The 16,905-nt window shown below is 56.8% G+C and overlaps 1 protein-coding gene across 1 annotated transcript in view; it reads left to right on the forward strand.

Annotated features, from left to right (window-relative positions):
• Positions 1 to 16,905, forward strand: part of NAV1 (neuron navigator 1) — a 60,463-nt gene continuing 43,558 nt past the window's right edge. The window contains 2 exon segments of the mRNA XM_084220728.1: positions 1 to 84; positions 2,222 to 2,938. Of these exon segments, the coding sequence (XP_084076854.1) occupies positions 2,266 to 2,938 (673 nt within the window). The 5' untranslated portion in view covers positions 1 to 84; positions 2,222 to 2,265.

Genomic DNA, 16,905 nt, shown 5'->3' on the forward strand with positions numbered 1-16,905 from the left:
AGCATGAGAGGGCCACGTCCCCAGGTGATGAGTGCTCTGGTCCTGAGAAGGGATCTGACCCTGACCCCAAGCCCAGAGGCCTGAGTGAGTCCAGAGGGGTTGGTCAGCAGTGGGGGTGTCCTGCTGGGGGCTGCCGTGACAGGGCCAGGGGACAGAGGCTTGTGCTGGAATGGGAGCCAGGGCTGGAGGGCAGTGGGGCATGGGGGAACCCTCACACTGGAGGTGCCCCAACTCCCCTGGGAAAGGCTCATCTGCAGTTCCTGCATCCGGTGACCTACGTGGCCAAATCCCTACACCGTGAGAAGCACAGGGGACTGACCCCTCCGGGGACGGTGCCAGGACATCACCCCTGCTGGCTCCTTTCCCTCCTCTTCCCAGTTTCCCGGCGAGCTCCAGGAGTGACCCATTTCCAAGGAGCCGGCGTGGAGGGACCGCAGGCTCCCCACACCCACCACCGGGTCACCCCCTTTCTCGAGGGCTGAATACAAGCTCCTCGCTGCAATGCCGAGGCCACCCCAGTCCCCTCTGGCGCTTGCTCTGGGGGGAGATTTTGGGGAGGCGGGTCCAGGGAGGATGCTGGGGCGGCGGTTGCCAGGGCAGCGGCAGCGGAGGATGGCGGGATGCTCCAGAGATGTGCAGAGAAGGGGAAAAAGAGAGCCGGGAGCTTCACCGCGTGATTTGAAGGGACAGAAGTCGGTCAGATCCACGGTGGCTCCTGGCAGAGCCCGACTTTGAACTGAGGTCCCAGCACCTCAGTCAGAGAATAATCAACGCTGAGCCCCGATTTGGAAAGTGCTGAAGCCAGCGGCAAGTGGGAGGGTGTTCCAGGAGGAAGCAGGAGGGAGCGAGCGGGCTGGCATGCGCTCAGCGCAGCTGCCCTGCTCCTTGGGGAGCTTTTGGGACAAAGCCGAGGTTCAGCACCGGGGAAGGGGCCGGATCCTTTCCCTCCCTCCGTGCCTGCTCCAGCTTCCCCTGCCCGTGGCACCTCCCACGGCTCCGCTGGGCCCAGCCAGAGGGAACAGGGGACATTGGGAGACCCCAAGAATCACCTCAGCAGCCCCAAAACGACTCAACACCCGCAGATCTGCCCCGGACAGCGGGCTCTACACCCAGGCAACAGCCCTCCCCCGAACCCCGAGTGGCTTTGGGATGCAGCCTGTGCGCCCATCCTGCCCCAGCAGCACCTCTTAGTGCAAATCATCCTTTTTTGGGGCACCCTTTACTGTCCCATCCAGGTGGAGTTATTTTGGGACTCTTCAGCACCACTACGGACTGAACCTGGGATCACCAGCTCGGGGGTGGGCTCGGGGGCTCGCACCACCCCCGCTGCTCCCGTCCTTATCTCGGCAGCAGTGATGGGGTCTAATGCAATATTTCCCGGCGGTTGCCATGGCAGCCTGCGTGAGGTCACCAAATAGACTTAATTCGCCCCTCCCAAGGGACGGGTAATTAATGAAAAATGATGATAACCAGATCCCACTCCCCTCCTGCCCTCCCCCCCCCCACCGTCTTTAATTCCCTAGGATCAGTGGAGAGGCCCTGCTGGGTTTGAGGGCCACAGTGTCCTTCCCGGGATTCCTGAGGCCACCCTGGGCTTTTGCTGCACAATTTGGGGAGAAACGGGGATGTTTTGCCCCCCCCGGGAATGGGTGCGCAGTGTCTTGGTGGGTGTGGGGTCCATGGCGGGCGGGACAGGGGGTGCTTCAGCGCAGGGTGCTGGGGCGTGGGGCCCCCGCGCTGGCTTCATCCACCTCCCACCCAGCCCGCAGCACGTCCCTGCCTGCGAGGGGCTGTGGTCGCGGGGGCCACGGCTGACCCCGTGCTCCCGGCTCCGCGCTCGCCCCTCCCGCCGCACCGAGCGCGCTCCCGGGGTCCCGCTCGCTCCCTCCGCCCCGGGCCCCGCCGCGCGCGCCCCCGCCCGGCCCCGCCCCGCCGCGCGCGCCCCCTCCCCTCCCGGCCCCCCGCGGGAGCGCGCCCCGCGCCCCGCCCCCTGCCCGCGCCAGAGGAGGGCGGGCCCTTTTTGTTCGCCCCTGACATTCCGCTGGTTCGCAGTGTCCTGCCGGCGGCGGAGCGGCGAGGTGGGGCCGTGCCGCTCTCCCCCCTCTCCCCCCACCCCAACTCCCCGCCCGCGCCATCCCCTCCCCGCTCCGCCCCGGCCGGTGGGACGGGCGCTGACGGCGCCTCTCCCTCTGTCTCGCCCGGTGTGTCCTCGGTGCCGCAGCAACAGCAGCAGCGCCTGGCGGGTTAAATGGTTGCAGCGCGGGGATGCTGGGGAGCAACCTCAAGAGCCTTCCCGACGTGGAGCTGGGCGAGGAGGAGCGCGGCTTTCGGCGGGGCCCCGACGGCAGCACCGTGATGCCGAAGCGGGCGAAGGCGGCGGCGGCAGCGCCCGCGGGGCCGCGGGGCGCGGAGCTGCGCGTCTTCAAGGCGAGCAGCGCGGAGGGGCGGCTGCCGGCCGGCTCCAACCTGCGCAAGCAGAAGTCGCTCACCAACCTCGCCTTCCTCACCGACGCCGAGAAGAAGCGGCAGCTCTATGAGCCTCGCTGGAGCGACGACATGGCCAAGGCGGCAGCGCCGGGGGCGGCGGCGGCGGGGGGCGGCGGGCGCGGCGGCCCCCGCGGGCGGGACGCGCCCGCCATGTCGCGGAGCCTGTCCCGCTCCGAGCACTCGCTGCTGTCGCCGCGCCCCGCCGGCCCGGCCAAGCCGCCGCCCGCCGGGAAGCCGAGCCGCATCCCCCGCGGGCCCTACGCCGAGGTGAAGCCCCTCAGCAAGGCCCCCGAGGCGGGCGGCGGCGGCAAGTGCGACGACGAGTTGCTGGGCGGCAAGGGGCCGGCGGTGGCGGCGGGCACCGAGGAGAAGCCGTACCTGAAGGTGGACCCCGAGCTGGTGGTGACGGTGCTGGGCGACCTGGAGCAGCTGCTCTTCAGCCAAATGCTGGGTGAGTGCGGCCGGCGCGACCGCCGGGTTCGACGTCGAGATGGGAATGGCCAGAGGTGGCAGCTGGAGGCATCTGGGCTCCTGACACTCCGTGAGGACCCGCTGGTGGCGACCTCAGTGTCTTGAAGTGAAGGGAGACTGAGGGGAAAGGAGTCATCAGCCTCGGTGTCCCCAGTCACTTAGATTCACAGAATGGTTTGGGTTGGAAGAGACATCAAAGCTCATCCTGTTCCATTCCCTGCCATGTGCAAGGACACCTTCCACTAGCCCTGGTTGTTCCCAGCCCTATCCAACCGGGCCCCGGCCACTGCCGGGGATGTGGCAGCCACAGCTTCTCTGGGCAACCTGTGCCAGAGCCTTCCCACCCTTACAGGGAGAATTTCTTCCCGATAACCCATTTACCCCCTGCCCTCTTTCAGTGGAAAGCCATTCCCCCTTGTCCTAAAGTCCCGCTCCAGCTCTCTTGGAGCCCCTTTGGGCATTGAAAGGGGCTTTAAGGTCTCCCCAGAGCTTTCTCCAGGCTGAACACCCCCAGGTCTCCCAGCCTGGCTCCAGAGCAGAGGGGCTCCAGCCCTCAGTGCGTCTCCAAGGCATGCTTGAGGAAAGGTACTGTCAGCTGCCTCTTGCCTTGGAGGAAAGGCAGTTCCTCCTCACAAGGAGCAGTGGCAGGTGGTGGTGGAGCTTGTCCTCCCCCTCGTGTCTTGTCGGCCATCCCTTGTCTCAACACCCACCAAACACGATGGAGGCTGCACAGCCGGGTGCCACAGCTGCTCCCCACCATCAGCGTGGCTCGCCCTGGGGGTGACCTTGGGAAGCTGCTGGTGGAGGTGCCGTGCGAGGGGTTCATGCTGCTACTACATTTTGGGCAGATCCTGTGGTCTGGGTCTCTGGCAGAGGAGGGTCTCCAAGGATGCTGCTGCAGGATTTGCATGAGCTGATTTCAGACTGTGGCTGCCTGAAACCTGCTTTGCTATCCCTGTGGGTTTGATCCCTGAGCTTGCTGTGTGCATTGTGTGCAGAGTGGGTTTCCATGAGAACAACGAGCACTGGCCCAGTGCTGGCTGTCCCCCAGACCTCAGAACCCAGTGCCCCATCACGGGCTGCAGCGTTGGGTCTCGGTGCAGGTGAGCCCAGCCCATTCTCTCATGCTGCATGCTGATCTCTAGGAATTGTGGCTGCCTCGGCAGCCCTCTGTTTCCCGCTGACACCCTGTCTTCCTTGCATCCCCCAGCAGTTCCTGGGGTCTCGGCTGGGCAATGACTGTGGGGGCTTGTGGCTCTGAAGAGCTGTGCTTGGTCTGGCAAACTGGCATGAGAAGGTGGCAAGGGAGCCGTGCACAGCCATCACGGTGCTCTCGCTGGCCGGCTGTAAAGCCCTGGTGCTTGGTGGTGGTGGGGGAACAGCAGTACAGGCAGGACTGGTGTGTCCAGTCCCTTCAAATTCCCTGCCCGGACCTCTTTTTAGGGGGCCAGGAGCTTCTCTGGTGCTTGAGCTGGCTTGAGATGCCTTGTCCTTGCTGTGTGATGAAGATAAAGGGGAGAGATTTGCTGTGGCTGCAGCCTGAGGGAGGTGGTTTGGAGATGTGGAACAAGCTGGAGTGTGTGCTGGAGCCAGGCACCAGGAAAGCCATTCCACCTGGAGTCCACTTCCCTGAGTACCCCTGGCTGCTTCAGGAACCTTCTGGGTGTCACAGCCCCAGCTCCAGCAGGGCTCTGGTACCACGTGCACCAGTGTGTGCTGGCACACAGGCATGGAGCCTCCAAGACCATTGCCCTTGGCCCCCAGTTGGGCCCAGCCATGGGGGCAGCAGCAGTGCCCTCCTTGGCAGGGTCTGCCCTGATGCTGGGGAATCCCAGGGCTCACAGATGGAAGCCACAGAGTGAGCTCGAGGCCTGGGCAGGCAGACTGTGGGGATGAGCAGGTGGGGTGCAGGAGGTCAGCCTGGCTGTGGGGCTCAGGCTGCCCCGGTGGTCCCACAGCTGGGTTTACAGACAACCATCCTCAGGCCTAACGCTGCGGTAGCACCACATGCCATGGGAGCAGGGCAGGATTGCAGGAGGATTTGTCACTTACGGGACTAACAGACTGCCACTCACTGATGTTGGGATGCCTGGGGGAATCTCAGTGTCCCCCCATGATGCTCTGCTCTTAGGTGGGAGTTTCCTCAGCATCCCCAAGAGAAATCCTTGCGGGACTGGCCCACATGGGAGTGACTCCCAGTTGGTGGTACTCTGGAGTACCAGAGATCCAAGAAGGATCTTGTGCACACTCTGAGGAAGATCACGGTTGTGGAAGTGTCCCCAGCAACTGATTTGGTTTCTGGGGTGTTGCCAAACCTCCACCTGCATCAGTCAGGGCTGACTTTGACCTTGGGAGGTGTTGAACATCCTTTTGGACTGCACTTAGCATCTGAAGACTTGGTCAGCTGGTCTGTGAGGCCCAAACTCTGCCAGATCTGTCCTCTGTGTATTGCCAATAATTTTCCAAGACATATGGACTGGCAGGCTTCCTGCAGGGGGGATCGAGGGCTGTGTCCACAGTTGGATGGGGAGAACGTCTGGGGTGGACAGAGCGGGAGCTTCACCCTGCTGAAACTCCCTTTCCATGGGGTTGTACTTCCCACATTCATGGGAGTTTTGATGTTGAATCACACCTCCTTACCCAAGCCAGCCATGACCTGGCACATTCATGACAGCCTGTGTGGTGGGGATGCCACCAGGAGCCTGGGATGTGGAGAGGAGGGAGCTGTGTGACAGTGCTGCTGGCACAACCACAACTTGAGGTTGTGTAGACACACACTGAGCCTCCAGACCCCTTTGCTTGCAATCCAGGCAGATGAAGTCTTCCCCAATGGTGATGGTACCTTCCACAACCTGACTTCCCCAGGAAAAGGTGGTTCCTGTGGTAGAGATGGACCCAGAAGGAATGGGATCCCAGGAGAGCTGGGTTCAGGAGAGTGGGCTTCACACCCTGCTAGGGTTGGTGAGGAGCACCGGGGTGGGGGGGCTTTCTCTTGGTTGCTACAAGAGATGCTTAGGAGGGAGGGAAGGAAGGTCTTTGCTGTTTTCATCAGTCCCTTTGGCAAACAAAACATTAGCCTGAGCTGTTTGGCAATGTCTGCTGAAGAACACCCTATCCAGAGTGGCATGGAAAGAGCCACAAGCTTGGTTTGTGCTGGGAAGAGAGAGGAAATTGCGGGGACTTCCAGCCTCTGCAGATATGGCTGTCCTTGAACTGCTGACCTGTGTTGAGAAGCCTGTGCAGCTTCTGAGCTCCTGGCGCTGCCAGCCACAGTGGCTTCCAGAGACCTTGTGTGTCTTCAGTCTCCACACCTGAATTCTCATCTCTACCTCACGCTTCTCCTGCCAGAAGCATTCCCAAGCCTTTTGGCCAAAAATACAGTTTATTCAGTCATGGCCAAATGTTACCTCTCATTCAGTCACTGCTGCTGCCTTATGTGTTTGATGCCACTGAAGCCTTTGTAGCTGAACCATGTTTAAAGAGCAGCCTGCGCAAGCCAGGAGAGGTCACGGGCACGCAGCAACCACATGTGCTTTGTAGAGGCTATTTCCATCATCCAAATTATACGTTTCACATCAACCAAAGACTGAGGCTTCTCATCAAAACTGCCTGGCAGCTGGGGCTGCTAATTACGCCAGTGCCCAGCCACAGGATGAAGGGGACGGAGGGCACATGGCCAGCGTGGTGGAAGAGGTGGCTGTGCAGAGCTCGTGTCCATGTGTGATGGACAGGGCTGATCAGGTGCAGGGGCTTTTTTGTACAGGCTGTGCCTGTGATGCCCAGTGTGATGGCTGCACTTACCTAGAGCTCCCCAGGGCACCTCCGAGATCCTGCAGCTGCTTTCTGCAGCCATTTCCTCGTCCATCTCTTGCTGGATGTGGTGCCTCTTAAGTGGCTGCTAATTCGCATCAACAAATAAGTGGTCAGTGTTGTGTGGGCCAGAACCCAGGTGGACACACATGAGGTCCCAGTGGAGATGGTGTTCCCCGAAATGCTCTCTGCAGGAGTCTGCCAAACTCTTCAGTTGCAGCTATAACCCATCTCAGTCCTGCAGCCCTTGAGTGGGCCGTGCTGCCCTTCCCAGGCGGCCCAGCAGGGAGGGCTTTGCTGGGCAGTACGTAGCCATGGGCAGTCGGCAGCTTTGTGGTGCCAACACGCAGGCAGGGCAGAGCCCGCTGTGCTCAGGCTGGTGCTGGGTGGGCAGTGGGTGCCAGCAGCCCCTCAGTGGTGGGAGGAGAGCCAAGGGCTGGAATGGGCAGATGGGCTCCGTGACAGGCGGGAGCTGCATGTTGCATCTGACTCTGGTTTAAAAAGCGAACCACAGTGCAGAAAGGACTGTCATCTGACATGTCCCGTGCAAGGACCTTCCTGACCCTGGTGGAGATGAGAGCCAAGTTACTCCTTTTTGTTTGCTATCCTTGCTGGGAAACACACGGGGTGGGATCAAAGAAGCACTTCTGCCCCATGGCATTCCTCCCTCTGCCCCATGTTGTTCCTACTGGTTTCATTAAGCACTAACGTGCCCGTGGCAGCACTGGGCAGCAGTAGCCAGGCTCCCTGGCAGGAGACCATGAGGAGGTCAGAGACCAAGTAGCTCTTCACAGTGATGAGAGCGGGTTATTGCCTCGTAAAGTGCTGCGGCTGTCCTGATACCACTAATGATATTCCTCTCTTAAGGTCCCTGTGTGACAGCATCTGTGTGACGAGGTCATTGGGATGGGGATTTATTTCCCTTTGCCCACAGAGCTGGACTCCTGCCTTTGGGGTAATAGTGAGGAGAAGGGGGAGTGGTACACAGTTGTACTGCCAGTCTGCTCTCAGGAGCTGACAGCAAGTAGTAGATGTCTCCTTTCTCCAGCTGAGATGGCTGCAGTGACTAGGGAGAAGATCTGGAAATGGGATCCAAGGGCTGTCCCAGAGCTTCTGCTGAAGCTGTTTGAGATGTGCTCTGTTCCCAGTGATTATGGCAGTGTGGAAAAAGGGCTGAGAAAAAAATAATTCCAGATTTGTCTTTCAAAATTTCCTATGGAAAGGTAGCAGAGCAAACACTTGAAATCAAACATATTTGTGGATGCACTACTGAAACAAAGTTCTCCCCAAAGAGCCTGCAAATCCCTGATCAAATGGGGCTTTCACAGTGACTGCCTATATCTTACCCCCAAATAAAACATGTCTAAAAAGAAAATATGTAAATGAATAGAAAATTATGGAAATTCTGGAAGTGTTATTTGGGATCCATCCCTGCTGATGGGATGTGACCATAGTGGGACCTGGGTGATGCCTCCTCAAGGCTTTACAGTCCCATGGGTGTGACTGCTGAGTGCTGCTGGGATGGACCCAGCCCACCCATGGCTCCTGCCTGGTCCTGGTGCTCATGAGCTTCCATGTGGGTGGCACCTGGAGAATCATTGGCAGTTCTGGGTCCTTCTGGAGAGCATCTTCCACATGCCCCTGTTCCCAACTTTGTGTATTTGGCTTCTCATGCTGTGGCATGTATCTCTGTGCCTACAGCACTCCCTTGTCACAAGTCCCCCCAGCATCAATGTCCACTTAGGTTCCCAGCTCTTTGTCTTCCTGTGCAGTTTCCCATGGTGCCAGAAAACAGTGTCCCTGATCCCTTCTACCTGCAGATCCCCCTGCCCACTCTCACTTGAGCATCTGAGGACAGCCCTTGGCTGATGCTTGTGCCATTGCATGGGGGAGGATTTGTTCCAGCTCAGCACAGAATCAGAGCCTGCACCCTCTGGGGTGTGTAACCTGTGAGTGATGCCAGTGCCAGCCTGTTTGCCATGGCCAGCATGTGCCTCCTGGCTTCCCTGGCTCAGCTGTGGGCGTGACTGGGCAGTTTGCTGTGGGGCTGCAGTCTTGGGATCAAGATTGCCTGGCTGTGTGCTGTCAGGTGGACCCACTGGCACATCCTATGAATCAGTCACTTGTCTGGTCCAGAGTGTCTTTTGTGGCACTGTGCTTGTGGCTTTTGGTGCCCTGCACATACAATCCGTGTCCTACACACAATGTGCACGTGTGGTGTTTCTAGTACTGGTGACCAGGCTGGGCTCTGTGTGTGTGGTGTTGCTGGTGCCAGTGACAGTGGTGTCCTGGGCTGTTTCAGTGACAGCTGTGCAGTGAGCTCTGGGTGTGTGGTGTTGCTGGTGCCAGTGACAGTGGTGTCCTGGGCTGTTTCAGTGACAGCTGTGCAGTGAGCTCTGGGTGTGTGGTGTTGCTGGTGCCAGTGACAGTGGTGTCCTGGGCTGTTTCAGTGACAGCTGTGCAGTGAGCTCTGGGTGTGTGGTGTTGCTGGTGCCAGTGATAGCAGTGTCCCAGGGCATATGTGTGGTGTTCCCGGTACTGGTGACAGTGGTGTCCTGGGCTGTGTGTGTGCAGTGTTCCTGGTACTGGTGGCAATGGTGAAGCTGCTGAGCCTGGATCAGCTCCCTGGGTGGAGTGGGGATGGCTGCATCCCTCTGTGGTATCTGAGTCCTTATCCTCTCTAGGCTTCACACCTTGGCTCCTGCAGAGCTGTGGGGACACAGGGGATCACACAATGGTGCCGTTCTGCCATATCCCCCACCCTGCAAAGTCACGTCCTCCTCCAGACACACGAAGCAGCTCTCCCGGGGGAGCCAGGGAAGGGGTTGCCAGTTCTCTGGCTGGAAAGCAGTGAGCTTTCGAGGGTAGAGGATGTGTGAGGCTCACAGCTTGGCTGAGAGGCTCAGTGTTGCCTCGTGGTGGGGTGGAGGGGCAAAAGGGAGAGCAGGGCTTGCCCAGGCTGCTGCATTGCAGCTCGGAGCAGGGAGCTGAGCAGGAGGGGAGCTGGGAAGGCAGGGATGCTGCAGCCGTGAAGCTGGGAAGTCAGGGGATGCTGCATTGCAGAGCTGAGATTAGAAGCTGTGCAAACGGAGATGTGCTTGTGTCAGGGTGGGTGTGACACTGAGGTGCCCAGTGCCCACTGATTTGCTGGTCCTTCCTCTAATCCAGTTCTTCCACATTTTGTTTCGCGCCAGCATTTCTCTCATTCCTTGTGCTGGTATTTGTCTTGTTCAATTGAGGACATAATGTATTTTTTATTACTTCAGGAGGAGAACTGAGATTCATCTCCCACTGAAGGACCTGCTGGAATCCACATAGGGAAGCTGAGCAGAAGCTCAGCACGTTTGGGCAGGACATTTTCCTTGCTCCTGGGAGCAGCCATGGATCCAGAGGTGGCTCCAGAGCCTTGTGGCCCTGGCACCGCATGGCACATGAGCTCCCTGGAGGGGGGCCCTGAGCAGACCTTGGGCACCACACACGTGCTCCCGTGCTGCCCAGTGAAATGCAGATGTGTCCTGCAGCTGGACATGTGCCTCCACCTCTGTGAACATGTGAGCATGCCAGCACATTGGGAGCACAGGATTTTCCACCTGGCATAGGTATCAGTGATTCTTAATCACTCCACATTGCTCTGGTGTTGTGTCAGCCTTGTTGTCTCTCTTCTTAGCTGTCCTGTTCATCCAGAGGTGGGCACTTTGCAGTCCTCCTCTGTACCTGTGAGGGTCTGGCCTCAAGCATCCCTGTGAATTACAGAAAGATTTTATGTCAAATCCAGAAATTAGTGTCTGAAGATATAAAGGTAGGGCTGCTCTGCCTTCCCCTCAGGCTGGATCTTGCCCAGTGGGTAGGGAGGGGATGGTGAGCTGGCTAGGAGGGACCCAGGAGGCGCCTTTGAATGGAGAACCGAAATTGAGGGTTTGAGCTGCACTCACAAAGCTGCGGTTCCCCCGGCAGGTTGTGAGCCTGACTCGCAGCCACAGGTGACGCAGCGGGAGGGCCGGGCTCTGTGCCAGCTCCTTGGCTCACCAGCCGCTCGGCTGGCTTCGGCTCTGGGATCACAACCTCTCTTGCTTGGTGAGCTGGAAGGATGGCATGAGATCCTTGTTGAAGCTGCTGGAGGTTCTGGTTGTTTTCGTGGAACCCAGCAAAACAGGCAGAGCTGTGCTGTGGGTGCTGCAGCCTGTGCTGTGTGAGCTGGAGGGGCAATTACAGAACTATAGAATGGTTTGGGTTAAACCATTAGAGATGATCTTGCTCCAATCCCTGCCATGGGCCAGGACACCTTCCACTAGCCCAGGTTACTCTAGTCCCATAGAATGTGACCTCGAACATTTCCACGGATGGGGCAGCCACAGCTTCTCTGGGCAATCTGTGGCAGGGCCTCACCACCCTCATAGGGAAGAATTTCTTCCTAATCTCTAGTCCATCTCTAGTCTCCGTTCAATATAAAACTGTTCCCCCTAACTGCAGCATGGCAGAGGGGGAGCATCATACCTTTAGCATAGGAAAAATGTAGAGCCACCTTTATTTCTCATGCCATCCCTGCTGTCTGCCAGCTTGGTGTTTGAAGAAGCTGCATAGCCCACCTCTGTTCATCTTATGCAGGGTTGTGTCATCAAGAGTGACAAAGCTGGCAGTGAGACCCTGTAACCAGATAAGCTTTTTCAAGAGCACCTAGTCATGGCCAAACCTAGCCCTTACTGGTTCTGCTGGGAGCCCAGACTGCCTGAAGCTTACACCTCTGCTTTGTCACGGGCCTCAAGCGTCCCTGGCACTGGCTCTGCCCCAGCCTGGCACTCCCAATTCCACGAGCTGGCTTGAAGCACGTTCTGAGCTGCGGCACAGGTACAACTCTGTTCTGGCTATTTATAGTGTGTGAGCTTCAGCACTGCCGTGCACTGAGAATAACTCACTGAGGAGACACTTCTCAGAATCACACATTCGTCGCCCATGCGCAGCGTCATCGTCTCAGCTTCCCACATGTCGGCTTGGGGCCTGTCTTGGTCCTGTGCCAGCCTGGTTTGACACTAAAAGGGGTTTACCCTGGTGTTTCTTCTGGCCTGGAGATTCAGCTGGTTAATAATGGCAGGGTTTTCTTGTCAGGACACCATCAGCTTTTGCAGGGAGTGTGGTGAGGAGCAGTTTGGGCTCTGTAAAACCCACCTCACAGAGAGCAGCCCTTTCACAGGCCAGCATGTGAGATGCAGGCACTGGCAGGGAGGGATGTGCATGGGGAGTGCAGGAACCTGCTCTTCGGGCTGGAACCTGTGATGATGAAACTCATCAGCTGAATGAACCCCTCAGGCTGGGAGTGTTAGGCCTGCCGGGGTATTTCCAGTTCACTTTATCTCTGGCCTGGCGTTAAATTTCCAAGCTGATGCAAACAAGTGGAAGAACAGATAGCGGCTAATTCACATTGATCACTGTGATGCTGGAGCTCCCCGAGGTGAGCAGAAAATGTGCTGGCAGAAAATGTGCTCTGGGCCATTTGATGGGGCCAGCACGTCCCTCCCCGGCTGTTTCCCGGTGTGGTGCTGCAGGGAACACGTGTTCAGCCTCGTGGATGCTTGCTCCCACATCTGGAGGTTTCTCCCAGCTTTGGGGGTTCAGAGGCCTGAGGCAGCATTGCCAGGGTGGGTACAGAGTCATGGGCTAACCTGGCAGTGTGAAATCAGGTAAGGCAGGGTTGTTTTGGCAAGCTCCAAGGTGGGAGCCCTGCTTTGTGGGAGGGGTGACAACAAATTTCCCCTCATCTTAAAAGCAGGAGGAAAGGCATTTGACAGATTCTGGCTGGAACCTGGGACTGTCCAGCCCTGCTGGGGCAGGACTGATGTGGAGCCAAGCATGCTGAGGCCATCATTGGCACAGGATCCCATGCCACCCAGCTGTGGTCTTTCACAGCCACCTTGCATTTAGCCTCCAGACCTTCACTGCACCAAGGGAGTGATGAGAAGATGGCTCCAAACTCCCAACAGGCAGTGCAGAAGCAAGGGAAATAATGAAGTTCAGCTTCCTCCCATCTCATCAGGGGGGACAGACAGATGATGTCCTGCAAACTCCTGCTGCTGTGAGCCCAGAGGAGTGTGTGCTGAATCCTGAGGAGCTGGACTTGCACTGCAGCCGAACTGTGCAGGGCTTGAGGTTTCTGCAGACTAAAGGGTGGGAGGAAATTGAGTCTGGCTCCATTGGTGCTTGGTATGGGGCTTTCTGTCCTGCTGGAGGGAAACAGCTGTGGGGAATCAATGGGCACAGCCCAGGGGCTTTTCTCTGGGGCTGCCCCATCCACTGGGCATGGTGAAAGATAGCTGCCTTGCACTCCTGCCTCTCCTGGACCCCAGATTCATGAAAAAATGTAACAAAACCCCTCCAGGGAATTGGAGTCACCCTGAACAGGCCGTGCATTGCACATCAGGGTGGACAATGAAGAGATGACCTGGGGGTAGAGGTGTCAGCTGGCACCTGTTGGCTCCTGGTAGTGGTGGTTTCTCTCCCAGGTAATGTGTACATGGGCTCAGTGGGGTTAAAATCCATCCTGGCCTAGAGAACATGTGATTGCTGGCCAAGGGGAAGTGACAGCATTTGCCTGACTCTGAGCAGGCCTGAGTCTTCTCTGCCCCGGGCTGTACATTGCCTGGAGCTCACAGCTCATCAGTTTAAGGTCCTTTGGTAAATTCCATTTTGATGTCTCACCCAGGGTTGTGTGAGGCTGGATTTATCACTGTCTGAACCTCCAGTCTCCTACTGTTAGTGGTTGAATGCATCAAAAGCTGGCTGTATCCTGACCCTGTGGGGAGGAGCAGTGCCCAGGACCTACCCCAGGCCTCTTGCTCCTCAGCTCTGTGCTAGCAGTGCCATAGGCATGGCTGGGATAGGGCAGTGAGGGGCCCTGCCTTGCATGGTCCCTCACCTTTCTCCCCAGGGAGAATCCCCAGCAGTGGCAGGGATTGCTGTAAGGTCAAAACTGGTGTCCTTCAACACTCCAGGCTGGGTACACCAGCTGTTGGGGGCTGATTCACCAGCAGACCGAGATCCTCCCTCCTTACAGGCTGCATCATCTGGAGGAGGGCAGACACTCCAGCAGCAGCACCTCCAGCCATCTCATTTCCATTTCCCTGAGCCCTTTTAGCTGTGCTTTTGCTGTGCTGTGCCAAACAGCGTCCCGGGACTGCTGAAGCACTAATATCCATCATCTGGCTGCGGTCTGTAGAGCACTCAGAAATTTGGTGATATTTTCAGTGAAGTTTTCCAAGTTGAGCTTATTGGCTCATGGGCATCTGCTCCCAGATGGAGAACATGTGGCTGATTCCTGTGAGGGGAGGGGAATGGCCCCACTCATAAAGCAGCATGGGGGATGAGTGAGAGAATCTCATCCTGGAGCCTGTGAGATGCTTTCAGGACTGTGCAGAGTAGGGCCTGGAGGTTGGGCTTTTAAAGCTGCTCCTCTGAAAGCAGAATGTGCAGTGAGAGGTCACTTGTCTGATATTATGGTGGGGAAAATACAGTAACCTGGAGGCAGGATTTGATCTCAGCTCAGCTGCTCTTTGTACCACTGGGCATTTCTCACCCTGTTCACTCTCAAAAATGAACAGCAGGTAACTGGTGCAAACAGTCTCTGTGCTAAAATTAAAATGGGTGAAACTCTGGGGGTTCCTGCAAACCTCCCTGCCTGCAACTGAGAAAGGAGCACTGGCTAAATGTAATGGCACATGAACCCTGAGCTCCAAATCAAAAGTAAGTTTACAAAGCAGCTTTTCCTGCCTCGCATTCCCAGGCAGAGCAGGGTAATGCGTTTCCAAGCCCAGCTGCTCTGTGCTGCAGCAGTGACCAGTAGAGCTCTCTTTGCTCTCCCCATTTGTGCATTGCTGCCTTCTGGGGGCAGAGGTGCAGGTTTATTTTGTGGCTGAGATTCTCATTCCCTTTGTGGGAATAAAGCAAATTGTGTTTGGTTGACATTCTCTCTAACTTCAAAGTCAAATAAAATCTGGGTTGCCAGCTCTTTTTGTGTTTCAGGAGATGCCTGTTTTCCATCGCAAACCTTCCATGTTTTGCAGCTCAATAGCACATCCCAGACAATGGCTTTAGAAATCAGACGCCTGAATTTTGGACCCACAGTGCTGAGGAAGCGCCAAGTGGTGCATGGGGTGCCAGAATTTGTGCACATGGGGAGAGAGAAGGAGGAGGACAAAAAACTTGCTCTGATGGGATGTTTCCACAGAGATCATGGTAATGATCTTCCATTTCCATATAGCTTTTCATCCGCTGGCAGAGTGTGCTCACTCGTAAGCCGATGCTGCACACATCCTGTGTGGAGAGTGCAGCAGCTGTCCTCAAAAATCATGTTGTAAGAGGGAAGCTCTGGAACAGCAGAGAGGGATCTGCCTAGGGTGAGAGTGACCCCTGAGACTGCAGGGATGCAGGAAGGGATATTAGGAAGAAATTCATCACTATGAGTGTGGTCAGGCCCTGGCACAGGTTGCCCAGAGAAGCTGTGGCTGTGCCATCCCTGGAAGTGTTCAGGGCCAGGGTGGAAGGGGCTTGGAGCAGCCTGGTCTGGTAGGAGGTGTTAGGTCAAGATGGACTTAAAAGTCCCTTCCAACATGAAGTGTTCTGTGGTGATTCTGTGTCCCTGCACCACTGGGTAGGGGAGTGACCTTGCTGCTGTGCAAACACCATCTCAGTCCTTCCCCAAATCAGTGTCGCCTGTGGGATGTGCCTCACATCAGCCAGTGTCCAGCTCAGAGCCATGCCATGGCCAGACATGAGCTGGCACTTGCCTTTGTGGAGTAAGAGCCCTGTCAAGAGCTGGGAGCAGCAGTCAGGGTTTATGGTCATTGCTGGAGCAGGCTGCATCCCACACCGACACCCAGGGTTCTTTTCCTGCCTCATCCATCCCTTTTTCCCCTGGTTGCCATGCTGGAGGAGCTGTTAGGCCATGGAGGATCACAGAACTCTGAGGAGGGTCAGCAAGGCCGCATCTACTGCCAGAGTGTGCAGGAGGTTGGTTAATATTCAATATTCCCTTGTCCTTTCAAGTGCCTCTTGCTTTCCAAGAGCAGGGAGGTGAGTCTAGAAGCTCTTCTTCCCTGTGCTGAGATGGGTTTGCAAAAGCTACAGTTTCTTCTGCTTCCCCCTCCCTTTTCCTGCCCAGGCATTTTTCCCTGACCTGATGAATTTTTAAACAAAAACATGGTGAGGAGAGAACAGGAGAGAGGGGAGAAAACCCAGGAGAGGATATGAGGAAAAAACTCTGTTTTCCGAATCAGAGTGATTGCAAGTGGAAGTGAAAGTTTAGGTTGTGTTTTTAATTTGAAAGTTCCAACTAATTTTAAGTCACTTTATTGACAGAAGAAAATACCTTTCCTAATACTCTTTTTAATAAACTCCAGTTTTACAAGTAGAAGAAGTAGTAGTAGTTGGTTGAAAAATAACCATGAAATTATGGAAGTAAAAGGCAGCTGCTGTGCTCTGTAATTCCCCCTGGCTGTGGTGGGGGTCAGTGCTCCCTGGAGGTGGGGGACTGGGGCTGGAGGAGGGGGCGAGATAGACCCCCCTGCAGATGCCCCTGGATGTTTGTCTGCCTGTTCACAGGGATTGCAGGGTTGATCACCCACACATGGTCACTTTACACAGGGTGGAATGTGGACAGATGTGGTTCCTTGCCTGGTGGTGCAGGGCAGTGAGCAGATGTGGGACTTTGGGTGAAATGGGTCAGAATTTGGTCAAATTGGAGCCTTCCAGCTGAAGAACTGGCTGGTTAGTGCTGGAGAAAGTGGAAGAAGGCAAGAGGGAGCACAAGGATGGAGGGGAGAGGTGGAGATAGGAGGTAGGGTTGGCTCACTGAGCTAAGCATCACCAGGGAGCCCAAATCCCATCACCAGGAGGGCTTGTCCAAGCTCTGACCTGCTAAAGTCATCCGGAGAGCTTGAATCACCAGTGAAATTGTGAGATATCATGGACACCTTTTTGTGCCGTGCCTTGTCCCTCCAGAAATGTCCCTCTACCATGTCCCACTGACACCAAGGCCAGGGCCCAGCACTGGGACCAGCCCCTCTTGCTGCCTCCGTCAGGTCAGGCTGGTTTCTCACAACTTTCACCTTGGCAGGTAGATTGAGTGTTGTTGGAAAACCAGCTGGTGGT

Source organism: Fringilla coelebs, assembly GCF_963513975.1.
Source record: "Fringilla coelebs genome assembly, chromosome: 23".
Classification (NCBI taxonomy): domain Eukaryota; kingdom Metazoa; phylum Chordata; class Aves; order Passeriformes; family Fringillidae; genus Fringilla; species Fringilla coelebs.